This window comes from Lontra canadensis, unplaced genomic scaffold (assembly GCF_010015895.1).
Source record: "Lontra canadensis isolate GAN:19392208 unplaced genomic scaffold, GSC_riverotter_1.0 scaffold45, whole genome shotgun sequence".
In the NCBI taxonomy this organism is placed as follows: Eukaryota; Metazoa; Chordata; class Mammalia; order Carnivora; family Mustelidae; genus Lontra; species Lontra canadensis.
In genome coordinates, this window is record NW_022631039.1 from 13,822,568 (window position 1) to 13,842,477 (window position 19,910).

The window sequence follows — 19,910 nt, forward strand, 5'->3', positions numbered from 1 at the left end:
ATGCAAGAATGCGAGTGGGGGAACAAATGAGTGGGTGGGGGAACAAATGAGTGGGTGGGGGATGGGTGCACGAGGGGCGGGGCGAGAGCCTAGGGGAAGGGCTGAGGGTTGCAGGGTGAGTGAGGGACGCGGGGGGGCGGGGGGCGGGGGTGGGGAGCGGCCCACGCGAAAGTCGGAGTAAGCGGACAAGGGGGTGAGTGTGACGACCGGCGGCTGAACGAGTGGGCGAGCGGCGCCGGCTGCGAGCCCGCGGCGGGAAGCGGGAGCGCGGGCGGGAGCGCAGGCCAGCCCTCCGGGTGGCCGCGTGGCCGGGGCGGGGCGTGGCGGGGCGTTGAGGGTCCGGACTAGGGGCGTGGCAGGCCTGGGGTGGGCGTGGTGAAGTCAGGCAAGGGGCGTGACAGGCCCGGAGCGGGTGTGGCGAGGCCGGACAAGGGGCGTGGCGAGGGCGTGACTGGGCGGGGCCCGGGCGGGGCGTGCGGGGGTGGGCGTGGTGAAGCGGGCCTGCGGGTGCGGAGGAAGTCACGTGGCGCGCGCTCACATGACTGGCGGCGTGATGGACCGGCTACTCGGGGAGGCAGGCGCGGCGCCAGTCGCGGCGGCAGCTGAGGCGGAGGCTGACGAAGAGGCGGACCCGCCGGCGGCAGGTACGGTTGGCGGTCTCTTGCTATCGCGCCCGGCCCTGGCCCCCCACCCTGTGACCCCGCGGCCCTCGGCTCCTTGGCTGCGCGCTGGCGCCCCGCGCGCCCCTGCCACGCTGCGGAGCGCGCCGCGGGCCGGGGGACCCGAGCACCTGCTCAGGTTTGCCGGGCCGCGCCTCCCTGTGAAAGCCCCTCGGGGCGGAGGCCTGCCCCCCCGTCCCCCAGTCCCCCCACTCCACTCCCCGCGGTGCCGCCCTGGCCTGCCGCGTGGGGCGCAGCCCCGGCACTTGGCGGGGCTCGGACAAGAAATCGCGCCGGCCAGGACTTGTGAGTTCCTGTCCGCAGCCAGGACACACTTCGCCCTCAGCGCTTCTGCCCCGGGGATGAGCGTCAGCACAGAAAAGCGTGAGCGAGGCTTGGCTTTTCTAGGATGCTCCGTGTTGAAAAGTTCCCTGCTTTAGTCCTCTAACTGGAGAACAGTTGCAGGGGCGGTGTTGGTTGGAGTTGCTGCTGCTGCTTGGAGCAGGTTGGGATGGGGCACGAGGCTGAGCGACTCCGCCTGGGGAGAGGGTCTGGCGAGGTGTCCCCTGGAGGGCTCCCAGAGTGTTTATTCATTAGGGAGAGAAGGCAGGGGAGTGGCTGGGAAGCTGCGGGAGTTGCTGGTGGACATTGGACTGGGTCCATTGAAGTAAAAGCTTGTGGGTGAGTCTGCGTTCGGAATGAAGTCCCCCACCTCCAGAATTGGTTTTTAGTTATTTTTCATTTCATTTGTAGCCGTGTAAGGGGAAGCATGTGATGGCTCTTGCTGTTGTTTAGAACACTGTGTTCTTGAGGTCACACATTTGAACCTGGCGTGGGCAGTCCACCTCACCCGTCCCAGGGCCCCAGCCTGGACCCCTTGGCTTGTCACTCTTGGGAATGGGAGGCTGTCATTGGCTTATTAACGCTGGGATTATGAAACAGTTCCCAGTTGCTGGATGTGGTGGGGCCTCGGGGGTCTCTTCGTAGGCATGGGCGCTGTGGCAGACGTGTCCCGCGGGACTCAGCCATTGACTGCCATTTCTGGATGGTACGAGCTCTCAAGCTTGCGCTCCCTGTGACTCGGGGGGAATAACCATGGTAGTTGGCTTTCTTTGGGGCTATGGTGATTTTATTAGGCGTGCTTACCCTGCGGACAGTGCAGCACCTGTTTACAGAGTACTGTTCTATAGCCAGGTGAGTCTCCAAGTGGGGTTCATGGACTGTTGGGTTATGCTGTGTCATTTCATTCCATTTAAAACCCTTTGTCCTATCAGGCAGGTGAAATGGTGGAACAAACCTTTTCTTTTCTTCTTCTTCTTCTTCTTCTTCTTTTTTTTTTTTCTTAAAGATTTCAGTCATTTGAGGGAGAGAGAGAACGAGCTGGGTGAGGGGCAGAGGGAGAAGCAGACTCCCCACGGAGCAGGGAGCTGGCTGTGGGGCTCCATCCGAGGACTCCGGGATCATGACCTGAGCTGAAGGCAGACACTTAACCGACTGAGCCACCCAGGCGCCCCAGAACAAACTTTTTTTACACTGGGGTAAATAAAACCCAGAAGCAAGTGACTTGGCCAAAGTGGGCAAGTATTAAGGAGGCATGTCCAGGTGGGAGTCATGGCTGGGGCGGGAGGTGGAGTCAGAAAACCTAGGGTTTGAGGCTGAATCTTATCCGTAGACCATAAATGTCTATCTCACACCGTAACCAAGGCTGATTTTGATTTGTCGAAGGGTTTGTGCTTACGAGTGTAGAATGGAGTTTCTTTCTGGTATTCCGTCCACATAGGCAGAACCCACTCGTGGTATTGATTGTAGGGACTGTGAGGTCTAGGTCTTTGTAGCGCTTTTGGGATTTTCAGAGAAAATGGTGTTCCCTGGATTTCGGCATTAAATAGTCTTATATTCTAATGCTTTGGAGCTCAATCTGTGAATAGTAACTCCCTAAAAATGTAACTTTCAATTCAGCTATATGTGGACAAATGGGTTTTCTTAAAAAAAAAAAAAGTAGAATAGTAGCCATTAAGTGAAATTCTCACACTGATGGCTATCACTGTCTTTTTACAAGAGGGGACGTTACTGGTTTGGGATGGATTCTGTCCTGTTTTTATGTTTTATACGTATATGGACTTAGGAAACGTGGATCTCCTCAAGCACATGTGCCCACATTCCCCTAAGTCAGTGTATTAGTTTTCTGCCACTGCTGTAACAAATTACTACCAATGCGGTGGCTTAAACGGCACGAATCTGTCATCTCACAGATCTGGATGGAGGTCAGTAGTCCAGAGTAGGTTTCCCAAGTCTAGTATCAGGTGTGGGCAGGGCTGCGTTCCCCTGGAGGTCCCAGGGGAAAATCCATTTTCTGGCCTTTCTAGCTTGCACACGCCTCCCAGATTCCTTGGCTGCTGGTCCCCTTTCTGCAGCAACCATGGGTCACGTCTTTCTTAGGCTGTCATTTCTCTGGTTTCCCTTTTCTTATTTACTTCTTCCACTTTTGAGGACCCCTGGATGACACTGGGCCCACCTGGATAATCCACACCCTGTGGCTTATTTTAAGGGCCGCTGGCTGGCCACCTGCATTCCATCTGCTGCTACCTTAGTTCCCCTTTACCGTGGAAACGACAGATTCCGTTTCCAGGGCTGAGATTGTGGACTGCTTTGGGGGGGGCATTATTATGCCTCCCACGAGCAGTGGGAGTGGCATCCTTGGTTTGTGGGGTGTGCACATCTTTCATCTTAGCAGACACCCACCCCTTATCCTCTTGGCGGGTCCTGCCAGATTGCCCCTGTGACTGTAGTGTGCCGTGTTAAGAACATCACTTCCTCATAACCTCCTGGACGCTACCTGCTATTCTTACAAACTCCTTTCAGACTTATAATCAGAAAGTGTTTCATTTCTGTTTGGACCTCATTTCTTCTAGTATTATTGGGGTTTAGTTTCTTGCCACAGTTTCATCTTGTGCGGCCTCTCTGAACTCACCGTTCGTATCTCCTGCCCATTTTCTCAGGAGTGTGTCTTTTCCCTTATTGATTTGTCCCGTGCATTTTTTCATTTTGAACACATGGCCTTTGGGGATTTTGTGTTAAAATTGTTACTATTACAGTGTCCGATGGGAACATCCTGTTCTCTGTGCAGGATTAGATTTAATTTCAGGGCCTGTTGGGAGGTTCTAAAGCTCAGCACTTGGGACACAGTCAGAATGGCAAGGAATGAATGTGAGAGATGCGTGACTGTGTAATTGGAGTTTTTGAGATTACCCTGATAAAAAAACACACACCCGACTGCTGCGTATCGCGGCCCCGCTTTCTGCAGTCCGATGGACCTAAATTTGTCTTGAGAACACGGAGGAACCAGCTTCACTTCTGTTGGAGTGGCTCACTTGATGGCATTCCATACATTCCATCTGGTTAGGAAGCTCCCAGCCATTTGTCTCCTGGTTTTCTCTGGGGTCACGGCTGAGCTCTGCTCATCATCTGAGCTCCTGCACATGGGCACCCACCTTCTCTGCATGCCTGGCCGATTTCCTTGCTCTCTTGGCCCCGCCACCACCCCTCGCCTGCTTCTTCTCTGGGTGTGCGTTTGTCAGAATTCACTGAGCTGTCACATAACATGTATGCATATGGGTTAAATTATACCTCAGTGTGCTGTTTGCATTCCGGAAAAAAACTCTTCCTGTCCATCCTCCTTGCCATCACTACACACATTTTGATTGTAAGCCCCCAGTAGGCAAAAACTATTATTTTTCTTCACCTCCCAGGATCTAGAGTAAGATCTGCTTTGTAGAAAAGGCTGAGACGTTTGAAAAGAATTTTTATCGGAAGTTTTTTTAAGGATAGTATCGTATTTTCATTTGATAACGGTAGCGTGGAAATACGATTTAAGTTTGCTTTGCTGGCCTTTAAACTCTCTCCTACAGACATACACAATTTGCAAGGTAAAATGTGTCAATTTGAAGAAAGAGGAACTAACGGAATCAGTATTATGTAGAACAGATTTGCCAGAATTTGTGGTTAGCAAGAAAGTGATGTGTTACGGGCGGGGGAATTCTGTTTTGATATTTTTTCCTTCCTAAGAAACAGGCAACACAAAAAGAGATGTTTGCTCATCCTGCTTGCTGGGGAGAGACTGGAGGGGTGGCCTGGGTGTGAAGTGGGGCCCGCCGGGGGCGCAGGGGGACGCCTGGCCCCCAGAGTATTTGGAGAGCGTGACTCTTGATCCTGTTGCCCTCTGAGGAGCTGCCGTGTTTTCGCTCTCTCTGTGTTTTTATTATAGAATCACTCAAAAACCGTAACCAGACTTCATGGGTAGAAGCTCTTTGTTGAAACAGGATTGAAATACCCTCTAGCCCAGGGTCCTCAGAATGGCTGAGATGTATGTCCTGTCTGTTGTTTGGCTTACTGGGGACTCTGATGCCACACTTGACGTTTTCTCTTGGCTGGGTTGCTGGAGGGGAGCCCACCGGCTGTTTCTGCCTGTGGAGCGGTGTTTGGTGGGGTTTTCGAGGACTCCTGACCCGTTTGGAGGTTGTGTGCTCAGCGGAGGCGAAGGGAAATTATGTGATGCTGGATTAATTCCAGGGAAGTTCGGTACCGACTGGAGAGACTTGTGGATTAGAAGTCCGTTTATGTGGGTCTCCTGAGAATCTTTCATACCTGATTTGTGCTGGTAAAGTTTGCTCACAAGTCTTAACCAGTGAGTTGTAATCAAACCAATAAAATTGCACTATTGTATGAGAATTGGCACTTGGAGGAGAATGTTTGTTGTACAAGGACGTAACTGCGAGTACAAACTTTAGATAAACGGAGAACTTGCCCATGATTCCGCTAGTTCAACACAACCGCCGCATTTTGGCGTGCCCTTGACTCGTGAGCAGCACGGCTGTCGGCTGTATGCGGTAAATACAGTGTGGGGCCGTAAGCGGGTTTCCTTTCTGATTTTCTTAATGTTTCTTTTCTCCAATTTATTTTATTGCGAGGTTAGGGTAGATCCTACGTATACAAAATATGTTTTAATTGACCTTTTGCTACCGGTGAGGCTTACAGCCAGCAGTGGGCTGTGCGTGGTTAAGTTTTCGGGGAGCCGGAAGTTACATGTAGATTTTCAGCGGTGCTGGGGGTGGGGTTATGCCCCTCACCCCCATGTTGCTTGAGGGTCAACTTTATCTCCTTTCTCCTGTGCGTATGTTTTTTACGTGGCTGTCCTCATGGTGTATGTACCCCTTATAGCCTGGCCTTTCCACTGAACATTATTTTTATGCTGCAAAAAACAGCTTTCATCACTGCCTGTTGAAATCCTGCGCGCCCGGCATCAGGCTGTCTGTTGGTGCTGCTGAAGTGCTGATGTCCTGCAGTTTGCGTTCAAGACACTCTTGCCGTGTTTTCCAGAAAATGGTTCTTTGAATTGAACCAGGGGTAAAACTTGCTCTCCAGCTTGCATTTGGTCAGCGGTCTGTCTCCCATGAAGCTAGTTCGCCACCTCACGGGTGATGCCGTTACCCGCTGTGCAGCCGAATCAGAGTCTCTGTGAGCTCGGTTGCCCAGCTTTGAGAGCGGGGGGGGAGAGGCCCTTGGAGTGACCTCTTTGGGGCCCTTTGCAAATGTCAGAACTGAGTCCCCCTGCCCTTTGCTGAGGGGCTCCAGAGAAGCTAGAGAAAACACACACATTAGTGACCTAGGTTTCTGTCAAGTTAAAAAACATGCGGGGTTCGACTCTGTCACGTAGAATGCTTCCTTGCGTGGTGAAACTATGAATGAAGAGCAAGCAAAATGCCATGAAAAGTTGGCAGTGGTCGCTCTGGTAGGAGAGAGGAGGGTTTGACCTCCAAGGCATACAGAGTGGGGGTGGGGGTTCAGGTACTGCTGGTCTTTTACTGGTCCACCTGGGTGTGTGTTGGAGATACAGTTTTGTTACACGGCCCATAGCCATGTCACACCCGTGTGGTGTTATCTGTTTCACATGGGAAACGTGGAGGGCAACCCTGCGATCCCAAGCCGCCAGGCGCACTTGCTGACGATGCGGCTGGCCCAGTAGAGCTGGGCGCAGGGGGTCTTGTTTTAACGTGGTTTTGTAGGCATTTTGAACTCTTTTGGGTTCTACTCCCTAGTTCATATTGGAAATGTATTTGTAGTGAAATACACGTGTGATTGTGTCAACGTCAGAATCAATGGAGAATCCTGACCTGAATCAGCAGGAGGGCCCCCCACCCGCCCCGGCTTCCACTGTTTCTGATGTCTGTGTCTGCTTGCTACCAGCGCTGGTGAGTTCAGCAGTTTCGGTGGGTCCTGGGAAAAGAAAAGCAGCAACCCAGACCTACGGGCTGCTGGCCTGTGTTGCAGCCAGAGAGCTGTCTGGGGACGTCATCAGCAGTTCCCAGGATGTCCTTGGCCAAGGCCATCTACCGTAAAGGAATACGGCGATAGTCATGACTTAGCACTGTAAATTGTCTTGGGGACGGTAAGGTCACCTCCCAGCTCCTGAGAAACGTCCCTCACTGCTGGGTTTTCGCACCAGTGGGAGACTGAAGGTTGCATTTGCTGCTCTTCTGAGGAAGGCTTGTAGGTACAGTTCTGTATCTCAGGGCGTTTCATGTGCCACAGGCCTTCCTTCTTGTGACAAACAGTGAAGGCGGGAGTCTGTTGGAGTCCCTGCAGAGTGTAGAGGTTAGCTGTGACCTGTGGAAGTGGCATGTTTCTCGAGATGGACCTGGTCACGGGTAGACAGTATCCCGTCTTCTCCCTCCAGGATGAAGGGGCTTCCACAGAGGGCAATCTTCACGAAGCAGAGGACGGGTCGTGTTGCTGAGGAAGCCTTGCACACGGCTTCCTGTGTGTCAGACGCTCTGTTGGGGTCTCACGGAGGAGATGCGGTGCCCCTCACAGTCACCCTGCAAAGTCAGCTGTTTATGACACCCCCACTTTACGGATGGGGAAACTGAGGTGGCAGCAGTCCCGTTGCTGGCGTGGGACCCGAGAGTGGGATTCACACGCAGCTGAGCGTGTGGCTCTGGTTCAGAAGCGGCGGATGTCACCTCCTTGCTCCAGTCCCCCTTGGGCTTGTGTCGTGATCCCGCCTTTCACGAGCCTCCCCCAGGGTTCACTTAAGTAGCCTTCCCTGCTGTGAACTTCCCCTCTCGAACCTTTTACACGCAGCGAGATTGTTCTATGTGACTGTTCTCGAAATACCACGGAGGACCATTCGTTGTGGAATGTCGCCTTTCTCTCTTCAGGAAGGGGGTGCACAGTAGATGGTGTGGCGGGATGACCGCAGGAGGTGTGTATATGGGCGGCGGTGGTTTTACGGGAGAACCGTGACCCGCATGGTTTGCACATCGCGCATCGCTATCGGAGCCCCAGTTCACTCTGGGGAGCTGGGGGTTGATGTCGAACGGAGTGTGTTTCTTCCCTCTGAGCGGGATGTGACAGCGCTCAAAAACAAATTTTGCAGATCACGGCCGAGTTCCCTCCTCTCATGAAGACACTCAGATGATCCGAGCAAACGGATTCTGGAGTCTTGGGGCTGCAGACAGCAGAGCGCAGTCCAGCCTTCTCTGCACGGAAAACTGGGTCTCCACGTTCAGCACACGTTTGGCTGTGCGGGCAAGACTGACTACATACTTCTCTCACTGTGACATTCTTCCCAGTTCCTAGTTTGTTCATGCCAGTTTCTGGGGCGTTCCTTTCTCCGGCTGATGAATGGCATTCCTGGTTGTCGACCCTGCAGGCAGCTGGCTGGCAGGGACCTCATCTTACTTTTTGTGATTCCTTCCATAGACCAGTTGAGGTTTGTTCAGATGGATTTAATTGTATCTCGGCTTATAATACGAGTGACTGCTTGGAATTTTATTAGCGAAGCCTCATTTGGTTGTGAATGCAGGCTTTTTAGTCTTCGCTGGGATAGAGACGCACTTAGGCCTGCGGGATGTTTTGGAATATTTTCACTTCCACGGCAAGAGATCCTAGAAAACCTGAGTCACTTTCAGGCTGAACCAACCAGACCCAGGGTGAGGGTTTAAAGAAAGAATAAAAACCAAAACCAGATTGAATTTAGTTAAAGAGAAAGAGCATGATTCTTTTTGGAATTTTTGAACTCCTTTGTAAGTTATTCTAAGATTTCCCAAATTAGCTAAAACAGTATTCCTTTTAAATGCTGGAAAAAATCTTTGGGCCTCCCCACATGTAAACATTCCAAAAGTGAGAGACTGGAGAGGTTTTTTGAGGAATAAACCCAACTTGAATGGGGCCCTTTCAGAAGCAGGTTTGGTGAGCTTCATGGAGAAGCAGAGATCGGGCGGCCCCTGTGCTGGTTCCTCCTGCTCCAGTTTGAGTCAGAGGAAGTCATCTGAGAGGTGACTGTTTTTGGCACTCAGCTTCAGTTTTGTGATGTCTTCAGGAAACAGACCCGTGATTTTTTTTCCCCTTCTGTGGTTTGGTCTCTTGCGTCTCCCTTGGAAAGGGGTAGCCCTCACAGCTGAGAGTGTCCTATTTGTGTGTGAGTGGCTCTCCTGTGTCCCGAGATCCCCGGGGCCATCCTCATCGGTTTGTGATTAGCACGGAACTTCAGGCGTCGTCGCTGTCACTGTGTAGAGTCCAGTGCTGGCAGCCACGAGCACGCCAGGCCTGCAATCCGCTTGGGTCTGAAGGTTCCATGTCTGGTCTGTAGGTCCTTAGGAAGAGAAAAGCTGGAGCACTAGGCACCATGCTAGCTGCTTTCATATACCTTCTTAAGAAAAAATTCTTGCATCCGGACGGTGATGTCGATCATATGGTCCCCATCTTAGGGGTGAGAAAACTGAGCAAGGTGAGGGAGGTGAGCTGTTGGTTCACAGTCACACAGGAGTCAGTGATATGTGCTGAGACCATCTGAGCTCCGGCTCCGGGCATGGGGTGTGCCTGTCCCTGTTCCTCTCCCCGTGAGTCAGGGAGCAAGCATGGGACTGGACACCATCAGGTAGCCTGGTGCGGGTTCTGGCTCTGAGAGACTCAGCTGGCCAGCTCTGTGACCTTGGGCTGGCCCTGCTGCCAGCTGAGCCTCGTTTTCACATCTGTAAAGTGGGACCAGGCACCTGCTTACGGGGTTCTTTAGGGCTAAGGAGATGTTACATGAAGCATTCAGTAAGGTTCCAGACACAAAGAAATGTGACCATCGGGAATGGCCCCAGTTTGGATGGTGGTGGGTACTGCACGCAGCTGTCTGGATGGCCAGCTTCATCCGTGTCTGAATTTGCGGGGAGAGTTAGGGGAGTGGGGAGACACATTTATTAAGGGCAACTCTGTTTACTTCGGGCATTTAGTGGCTGCTTCTAGTTCTCACTTGTAGCTTCCTGGTCACAGGGGTGACAGGGACCCCATGGGCCACTGTGAGTTTCTGTGGCTGTGTCGCCAGCTAGACTTTTCTGCTTGAGCCTGGAACAGTGGATGGTTTCACAGGTGGATGATGTTCCCTGTCTTGGTAGATACCTTCGTTCAAGGTCGCAGGCCACTGTGTTCCAGGCACGGCGCTGGCAGCGAGAAGCAGTTTGTATCCACAAGCTGGAGAGAAGAGCGGGAATTCATAACACATGTGACAGCCTCACTGAGGTCTCAGTCACACGCACACAATTCTCCCATTTGAAGTCTCCAATTTGGTGGTTTCAGTGTATTCATGGAAATGTGCAGCTGTCGCTGTCCTCAGTCTTCGGGCCTTCTCGTCTCCCCCGGGAGGAACCCCAAAGCCTTTATGGTCAGTCTTCATTCCCCAGTCCCTCTCCTCCTAGTCTAGGCGCTGTTGATCTTTCTGCCCCTATGGATTTGCCTCTTCTGGGGCCTGTGTTACGTGTGCCTTGGTGCCTGGCTTCCTTCACTGAGGGTCAGGTTTATCTGCAGGGTAGCATGGACGGGCATGCCGTCCCACTGTGTGGCTGCGTGGCGTCCCATCGTATCGAGACTGTACCTTACCTGTTCATCGGTCGGTGGACATGTGGGCTGTTGTCACGTTTTGGCTGTTGTGAATAGGGCTGCTGTGCACATCCATGCACCCTTGTTTGTGCGGACACAGTTTTCATTCCTGGCAGTGGAATGACTGGGTCCGATGGCAGCCTCTCTCTGACCCTTGGAGGGATTGCTGGACTGTTTTCTGGCAAGTACGCGGGCTCCAGTTTCTCCATGTCCTCACCAACGCTTGTTAGTGCCTCTTGTTTGTTTTTCTTTTTCATGCCCGTCTTTTTGATTATCGCCATCCCAGTGGGTGTGAGATGGAATCTCCTTGCTGGGCGTCTTTTTATGTGCGTATTAGCCTTTCGTGTATTTTTTGGGGAAATGTATATTCAAATCATCATCCATTTCTAAAATTATGTAGTTTGCCTTTTTACTTTTTAGTTCATTTTATTTTTTGGGGTAGTTTGTCTTATTAAAAAAAAAACCACGAGTTTTAAGAATTTCTTTGTATATTCTAGACACATACCCTTTATCAGATCCGCGATTCCTCCGTGTTTCCCCCCATTCTGTGCGTTGTCTTTCAGCTTTCTTCACGGTGTCTAGCAGCAGGACAGCCTTTAATTTTGATGAAATCCAGTTGATCTTTTCTTTTTTTTTTTTAAGATTTTATTTATTTATTTGACAGAGAGAGATCACAAGTAGGCAGAGAGACAGGCAGAGAGAGAGGGGGAAGCAGGCTCCCCGCTAAGCAGAGAGCCCGATGCGGGGCTCGATCCCAGGACCCTGAGATCATGACCTGAGCTGAAGGCAGAGGCTTAACCCACTGAGCCACCCAGGCGCCCCCAGTTGATCTCTTTTGTTCTTTTGTTGTTTGTGCCTTTGGTGTCAGCGGCTAAGAAGGCTTTGCCTCACTCCAGGTCAGGAAGATCTGGTTCTGTATTTTCTGCTCAGAGTTTGCAGTTTTAGCGCTCTCAAAATGGACCCTGGACCTGCGTGTATGGACCTCTCGTGTATGGTGTGCGACTGGGTTCCAGCCGCGTTCCTGCGTACGCAGAGCGCACAGGCGGCATGTGCTGTGTGCCACCCCCCGGCTTGGCAGCGTCGGGGAGCCCGAGCTCCCTGAGCTGGGGTGGGGACGTGGTGAATGTTCACGGGTGGGAGAAGCCCGTGGGTGAGACGTGGAGGCTCGGCGAGGAGATCCAGCCCAGAGAATAGGAAAGGATCACAAGCCTCTTCACGGAGGTTGGAAACGCTTTGCTGTTACAGGAGTGTTTGCACTGAGCTTTGGAGAGGATTCAGTTCCAAAATTCTCGGCTAAGAAGTACCCGAGGACTTGGAAGGACCTGAAGAGATTGTTTATTTTTACTTTGCTTCAAGGTAAAAACACTTGAATCGTTGCAGGAAGATGAAAACCTTTCTTCTCTTGCTGCGCAGGTTCACTATCCGTACGGCGCGTTACGGCTTCGTACAATCAGCGTTTTTGCCTTAGTTACTCGGGGGAACAGTGGCGACGGCTGCGAATTGGCCGGGAGGCCGTGGCGGGGGTGGGGAGGTGCTGCCAGCGAGAGCGGTCCCTGCTCGGGGCTCACCACGTGTAGCTCACTGAGGCAGGGTTCCTGTCACCGGGGGGACCTTGATGAGATTTGGTGCGGACGAGTGGGCAGGAGGCTGCTTCCCTGCCCACGAGATCGGAGCGGGCCTCCATTTCTGTATGTGGCTTTCTTGCTCATGGGACTTGGAGGATTTTCATTGAGGCTGCAAATGATTCCTGCGCACTTACTGTGCCCCGCGAGCTGTTCTTGATCACTGGGACGCCACGTGTGTGCCGAGGGAGGAGGCCTGCTGTTCTGGAGAGGTTGGTCTTGTCGGGGGAGGCAGACAATTTCCAGACGCACTGAGCCAGTGACCTGTGTTTGCACGTGGAGGGGGGAGAGGGGACAAGTTGCATTTGTCTCTGAGTACACGTCATGGGAAAGTGGTGTTGGTGCCAAGATTCAAAGGAGGTGAAGGAGCCAGCCTGCGGGTGGCTGGAGAGGGGGTGGCCCCCGCATGTGAGCGACAGCGTGCAGACTCCCAAGTGGCAGGTGCCTGCCGTGGCTAGAGAGAGGCGAGCAGAGGGGCTGCAGGACTGGAATGTTTGCTGGTTGAGAAGGGAGAAAGGGACAGTTGTGGGGGCTGGAGGGGCGGGTGTGAGGAAACCTTGCACGAGGATCTATTCCCCTCGGGATTGCCATTCTGATCACAGGCAGGAAGCTAAAATTTCAGTTTCCTCAGTCTTTCTTTCTCTCTCTCTCTTTTTTTTTCTTTGAGAGACAGAGCATACATGTGTAAGTGGGGGCAGAGGAAGAGAGAGAGAATCTTAAGCAGACTCTGCACTGAGCAGGGAGCCCAACATGGGCCTCGATCCCAGGACCCCCAGGATCGTGACCTGAGCTGAAGCAGAGTCAGACCTTAACCGACAGAGCCACCAAGGCGCACTGGTTTTCTCTTTTTAATGCCGCTGTCGTACATCTGTGGGATTACTGAGGTCACTGCACCAATGCTCAGAAGAGGGTTTCTTTTCCTGTTTCTTGTTTTTTTTAAAGATTTTTTTTATTTATTTGACAGGCACAACGAGAGAGGGAGCACAAGCAGAGGTAGTGGGAGAGGGAGAAGCAGGCTCCCTGCTGAGCAAGAAGCCTGATGTGGGGCTTGATCTCAGGACCCTGAGATCATGATCTGAGCCGAAGGCAGACACTTAACGACTGAGCCACACAGGCATCCCCAGAAGAGGATTTCTGAAAAAAGTCTTACTCAATATGGGTGTGTATAAAAGCCATCCAGGGAAGTGTCCATTAGCAGGAAAAAAATGTAGCATTCTCTAGGATTTGATGCTAATGATAGAATAAAAAAAATAGAGCAGAACGTTTTGTGAATGAGGCTGTTCTTCATGCATTTTCAGTGGCTGGGAATAGTTAGCGGGAGACTGGCTCCCTGAATTTTAGTTGCATACCTGAGATCTTGTGCAATCACTCCAGGTTCTTAGGAAGACAGAAGAGTGGTTTAGGTAAAAAATCAAGGTGAAAAGATGATTTGCTGGCAGCCGTGGTGGAGAAGTGTAGGCCCTACCGGAACGGTGAGGGGGAAGCAGGTGAGATTCCTGGGTGTGAGGCAGCCAGGCCTCTTGCTGACGGGAGTGGGATGTGGCTCGGTTGCTCAGGAAGCTTGGAAGTACTGGCCAAGCCAGACCTGTGACCCCGGGGACCTCACCGAAAGGACTGTACCCAGCAGAAGGGAGTGTACGTGCCTACCACCCGCCGTGTGCTAAGTGCTCCTGGCAGCGCCACACGTCCGAGAGAAACCCGGGAGCTAGTCAGGTGTCCAGCAGCGGACTGAGGAGCTAGGCTGCAGCCTGAGCCCATGGTGGGGTCTGTAGCGATGACTGTGGCATGCGGGGACACCGTTGGGCCTCACGCAGCATGCCCAGCAGAAGCAGGCCGAGTTAGGGGGACTTACAGCCTGATGCCACTTATGCAACAACGGACCAAAGTCACGTGTGGGGCTGAAAGGTGGCAGTCACCTTTGGGGAGTGGAAGGGAGCCTATGTGTCCTCTCTCTCCATCTGGGTGCAGCCACCCGGCCAGGCACGGAGCTGAGCAGAGTTGATGTGTGTACTTTGAGCACACGTGCTCTCTTCGGGACGAGAAAATGCAAAGGGAATGATTACGTTTATTGTATATGTGAAATATAATACTTGCGTGTGCTTTATGGATGCGTGTGGACATGTGGGAAGCACACTGGCCTGCCTGCAGATGCTGCCCGCCGGCCCTGGGGCAGTGGGTGCTGGCAGATGGCGGTGGTGGTGTGCCCTGTAATGTTTTCTGTAGCTGCCATCTTTTCAGAGAAACACATGGCACAATGTTCTCTTCCGTGAAATCTCCATAGTGGATACACGGAGTCTGATATTTTTTGTACTTTTATGTACGTTTGAAATATTTCACAACAAAGACAAACGTAATGCATTTATAAAGTACCCAAGAACAGAGCTTGATGAAAGGAGAACCGGGTTCGTGGTGATTGTGTTATGTGAGTGGCTAAGAGCCTAGGAGGTTTTTGCTTTTACAGAAAATTTGGCAGAGGAATGTGGTCATTTACACAGGTGGAAACACACTTTGTGTGTAAAAAATCCCCTATATGTTGTGGGTCTGTCCGTGTGGGAAGTATGTGCAAAGGGGAATCAGATGTGTGCACGCTATAGGGGGAGTGGCATTCTTTTTCTTCTCTTTTTTCTCCGTGGAGGGGACAGAGGGACAGAGAGAATCCCAAGCAGACTCTGCATAGTGTGGATCCAGATGCGGGGCTCCATCCCTGGACCCAAGACCATGACTGGATCCAAAATTAGGAGTTGGGGCCTCTGGAGTAGTTTTCTTTTTTAAAAAAATGTCATAATGGTCCATGAAGTAGGTTGGTAAGAGAAAGCTACATCCGAGCGGTAGCGATGCTGGGGCTGTGAGCGTTTCTGTGTGTCCGAGCTCCAGGTTATGGGTCTGCCACCCACCTGAGGGTTGTTCACGGTGCTCCCTGGCCGTCCGCCTGCTGAGCTGTCACTTCTGAGGCCGTGGTCACCATAAGGACGAAGACACTGTTGCTTCCGTTTCCTGAGATCAGCTGAATTTCAGAAAAACAGAGTAGCTTAGGACAGTGCTGGATCAGATGTAGAAACCTGTTTTGTGAGCCTGAAGAGGAATATTCCTTTGAAAATTGGGGATGCTGAAGACGGCTCTTTAGACGATTTCCTGTTATTTTGGTGGAAGAGTGGTCATCTGGAATGCCCTTGGTCACTGCCCTCTCTGATGATGAGTTCAAGCATGGTGTCCACATTTATGAGCCCCTGCCTGATTTTTGTCAGATTTTCCATGGGTCCAGGCAAGGTGCTGAGTTCCTTCTTCTCCTCATCCTTGTTCGCGGGATCTCAAACTGTGGCCCCCTGGACCAGCAGCCCCTGCCCCTGGGAGCTTGTTAGAAACTCAGGGTCTGAGGCCTCACCCTGGACTCTGGCAACGAGCCCAGCAATCTGTGTGGGTTTTCAGCTGTAAAACATCCGTGACCCACAATTCGAACCATTTTCAGGTGTGTAGTTCATGGCGTTAAGCACATTGACACTAGTGTGCAACTGTCACCACCGTCTGTCTCCAGAACTTTCTCATCTTCCTAAACGGAAACTCTGTCCCCATGAAACACTGACCCGCACCCCCTACCCCCCGAGCCCCCTGGCCCAGCTGTCCACTCTCTGTCTGTGTCTGTGATTTTGACGAGTTCGGGGACCTCCTATAAACGGGATCCCACTGTGTTTGTCCGTCTGTGCCTGGCTTCTTTCACCAGGCACTGAGGTTCATCCGTATTGGGGCTGGTGCCAGGGTTCCTTCCTTTTTTTTTTTTTTTTTTTAAAGATTTTATTTATTTATTTGACAGACAGAGATCACAAGTAGGCAGAGAGGCAGGCAGAGAGAGGAAGGAAATCAGGCTCCCTGCTGAGCAGAAAGTGCAATGTGGGGCTCGATCCCAGGACCCTGGGATCATGACCTGAGCTGAAGGCAGCAGCTTAACCCACTGAGCCACCCAGGTGCCCTGGTTCCTTCCTTTTTAAGGCTGAAACTATTCCACGGTGTGGACGGACCACGTTGTGTTCATCTGCAGGACTTGGCTGCTGGGACTTGTGCTGCGAGTGACCCGTCCTCCTGGCCCTGCTTCCAGTTCTTGCAGGGAGAGACCCAGCAGTGGGACTGCTGGTTATGGGGTGATTCTCCTTATTCTGCAAGGTGATGCCCACTCTGCTTGGAGGCTGGACCCCCGAGACTGCACCGTCTCTCGCTGGCCCTTGTCCTCCCGTGTTCTGGTTAATGGGTGACCAAGGATGGCGGTCATGGTGGATCTGCGTGGTGGTAGAAACGTGAACTTGGAGGTCATCAGAACATGTCCCAGTGTACCCTCCTACTAAACTCGGACAGTGGGAACCTTCCTCCCTGGCTGCCTCTGGGGGACAAATGACCTAATGACAAATGACAAAAGCTCTTGATGCTGGGAGGGGCTCTGTGCAAGCGGTGAGGACCCCGGGCAGTGGCAGGGCTGAGCGCAGTTAGGAACACCCACACGAGCTCCATGCAGCCTTGGGTGTGGGTCAGTGTGCATCCCGAGGGGTGGCTCCCGGGACTGACTGGCCTGCACCCTCTGTGCAGCGTCTCATGGCCTGTGAATTCTGCAGCCCTCGGTGCTTGCTGAGGCTGGCTTAGTGTGAAGCGCAGGCGTGCGTACCGGTGTGATTCACCGGGCAAATCCTCTTGGTTTCCCAAAGCTCTGGCTGTGCTGGGTGAGTACTGGCCTGGTTGATAGCTGCTATCAGAGCACGGAGGGCTAGCCGTCTCTGCGTGCGTGCCCCTGGCAGGACTGCTACCCACACGCTCTGACGGAAATGTGTTGGGAGGGCTCGGTGTGTTGGACGTTTGATTGTGTCTCATTGGTGGATAGCTGACTTGGAGAATCACAGCATTTCAGAGCTGAGGGGATGCTGAAGACGGCTCACTGACTGGTACCCTTCGTGCGCTGCGGAGAGGCAGAGGTGTGCACTGGGGGTCCCACGGGGCGCTGGTGGCTGGCTTGGGAGTGATGCCTGTTTCTCTGACGCCTGCCAGGCTGTCTGGCAGTAGCGAGATATCTGGAGGAGCGGGGCCTGAGCCTCACCCCTGCCATGCATGAGGCCTTGGTCTGCAGCCGGCCTGGAGCCCAGCGCCCCAAGCATCTGTTGTTATGGGCAGTTGGGTCTACATTTTAGTCCGTGGATGCACCAAGACTTTTTGAAGTTGAACACCAGAATCTGGAAAGGAGGCCGGGGGATTACGAGTGATTTCTAGGAGTTAGTTATTTTTAGCTCTGTTGTGTTGTTTCCCCACAAGGGCCACTAGGGCAAGGAGGAATCAGCCTGCGGGTGTGGGAGCAGCTTTCCTCCCAGTGGCTCGTGGGTGGCGTGTCCAGTCTAGGCCTTGTTCTGGACTGGCCTTCTGGTTGGGTCCGAACCCCACAATTGAGCAGGTTGGTGCCAGAAGGGTTGGGGCCGGGAGGGCACACCACTGGGGGGGGCCTCTGAGGGGTTGTTGTGGTCATCGAGGTGCACTGAGGGTAAGGGGCAGGCGTCCTTACCCCCTTCTTACTGGTGATAAGTGGTAAGCTCAGAGGCAGTCACCTGCCTGGCCACGTGGTGAGGAAGTAAGACACCGGATATCAGCACATGTGTATCTGACGTCAAAACCCATCCTTCCAGCCCTTCAGTCTGGGGCCCAGCCGCCTCTCTCCTTGTCTGCATCACCTGTCGGGGCTGGGTGGGCACGCAGTGTGTCTCTTTCATGAGAGTGTTGAGGTCCTGTCTTCAAACTTGACATTCACTCCCACAGAAAACCAGAGTCTTCCTCTATGTGTGCCTGCTCTTCCCATGGTGAGTGGGCCATTACAGGACAGGTGGCTGATCTGACATGACCTGTTTTCCTTCCTAAACCGGTTTTGTTTTTTTTTTTTAATTTTTTTAAAAACATGGATGTCCTCATTCAGGAAGCCCATACTTGGGGCCATAGCTTCCTTAAAACTGAAGCTTCTCTGGAGGGGCTCTTCTTCGGGTGGTGGGGACCCATCAGGAGCACGTGCTGTGCCTGTGAGTTAAAAGGTGCCACTTGGAGTCTGACTTGAAACTTTTTTTTTTTTTTTTTTTGTTCTGACTTTTAGCTTCTCTTGTGGTCAGAGTTTAGATTCTTCAGCAGCACATGACCATTTGGTAATCATTACTGAGCGTACGTTCTGTCTTGGGATAACTTACTTTAACCATCAGGAAAAGAGCAAACCTAGGATGTGCTTGATAGCGAAAACTCCCTCTTACTTACCAATTAAATTAAATTAATTAATTATTTTTTTTACTTAACAAATTTTAGTGAAGACTTCTTGGTGCTTCCCAAATTATCTTTCCCTCATTACTTCTATTTTTCCTCCGTTCTTTTGACAGTGCCCTGTTTTGCATCAAATAGGTGTTTTCTTGTGTACTGTTGAAATTTCTTTGTTTTGGTCCCTGTACGATTTTCTGGTATTTTCTTAGGGATTGCCCTGGGAGTCACAGTTTGCGTCTTAACATGTACCAGTCCAACTTGGATGGTACCAGTGTAATTTCAGGTGTGTGTGGAAACCTCGCTGCCGTACAGCTCCCTTCCTCTCCGTGCTCCCTCACCGTCCTACAGATTGTATCCCTGTAAATGGTATGCGGTCAAAGCGGATTTGTGGGCTTGCCCAATGTAGCTGTCTTCTAAGTCAAGCAGGAAAACAGTTACAAGTGAGGAGTAAGTTTCTGCTGCCTTTTATATTTACCCTGTGTAGTTCTGGTTCTCGTTCTTTCTTCATGTGGATTTGTTTCTCTCAAGGAAGGGCTGCTGGTGCCAAGGTAAATTTGCCATTTTGCTCTTCTGGGGCTGTCTTAATTTCTTCTCCGTTCTGGAAGGATAGTTTTCCTGGCTGTAGAATAGGGTTGACCGTTCTGTCCTCTGGCACTTTGTGCCATCCCACTGCCTTGTGGCCTCTGTGGCTTCTGAGGAGTGAGCTACCCACTTGCTGATCTCCCAGTGCTTTCAGGTTTCTCTTTGTCTCTGCATGGTTTGAACAGTGCAGTTCTGATCTGTCTAGTTGTGAATCTTCCCGAGTTTATCTTTTTTTTTTTTTTAAAGATTTTATTATTTATTTGACAGACAGAGATCACAAATAGGCAGAGAGGCAGGCAGAGAGAGAGAGGAGGAAGCAGGCTCCCCGCCAAGGAGAGAACCCGATGTGGGTCTCGATCCCAGGACCCCGGGATCATGACCTGAGCTGAAGGCAGAGGCTTTAACCCTCTGAGCCACCCAGGCACCCCCGAGTTTATCTTAGTTGAAGTTTTTTGGATTCTTCGATTTTTGGGGGGAGATTTTATTTATTTATTTGAGAGAGAGTGTGAGCATGTGCATGTGCACACAGGGGCGGGGAGGGATGGGGGAGGGAGAGGGAAGGAATCCCAAGGAGTCTCTGCCCTGAGTGTGGAGCCTGACATGGGGCTTGATCTTACGACTCCAAGATCATGACTTGAGCTGAAACTCTACAGTTGGATGCTTAACTGACTGAGCCACCCAGGGTGCCTCATGGGTTCTGGGATTTTAAAAATCAAATTTTGGAAAATTTTGGCAATTCCTTCAAATATTTGTTCTGAGCTTTTCTGCTTTGGGGCCCCTGATGATGGTGATGTTGGTGTGCTTGACAGGTCTCTGAGGGTCTGTCCATCTTCCTCATTCGCTCTCCTTTCTGTCCTCTGGA

The 19,910-nt window shown here is 52.0% G+C and overlaps 1 protein-coding gene across 3 annotated transcripts in view; it reads left to right on the forward strand.

The window, feature by feature from the left end:
• The first annotated feature begins 531 nt into the window (after positions 1–531).
• SNX8 (sorting nexin 8) overlaps positions 532–19,910 on the forward strand; it is a 36,521-nt gene continuing 17,142 nt past the window's right edge. For 2 of the 3 annotated variants that reach the window (XM_032872799.1, XM_032872798.1), the window contains exon 1: positions 532–644. In XM_032872799.1, the coding sequence (XP_032728690.1) occupies positions 539–644 (106 nt within the window). In that variant the 5' untranslated portion in view covers positions 532–538. Of the gene's footprint in view, positions 645–1,011; positions 1,044–19,910 lie in introns of those variants that run through there. The other variant, XM_032872801.1, reaches the window with a different exon arrangement.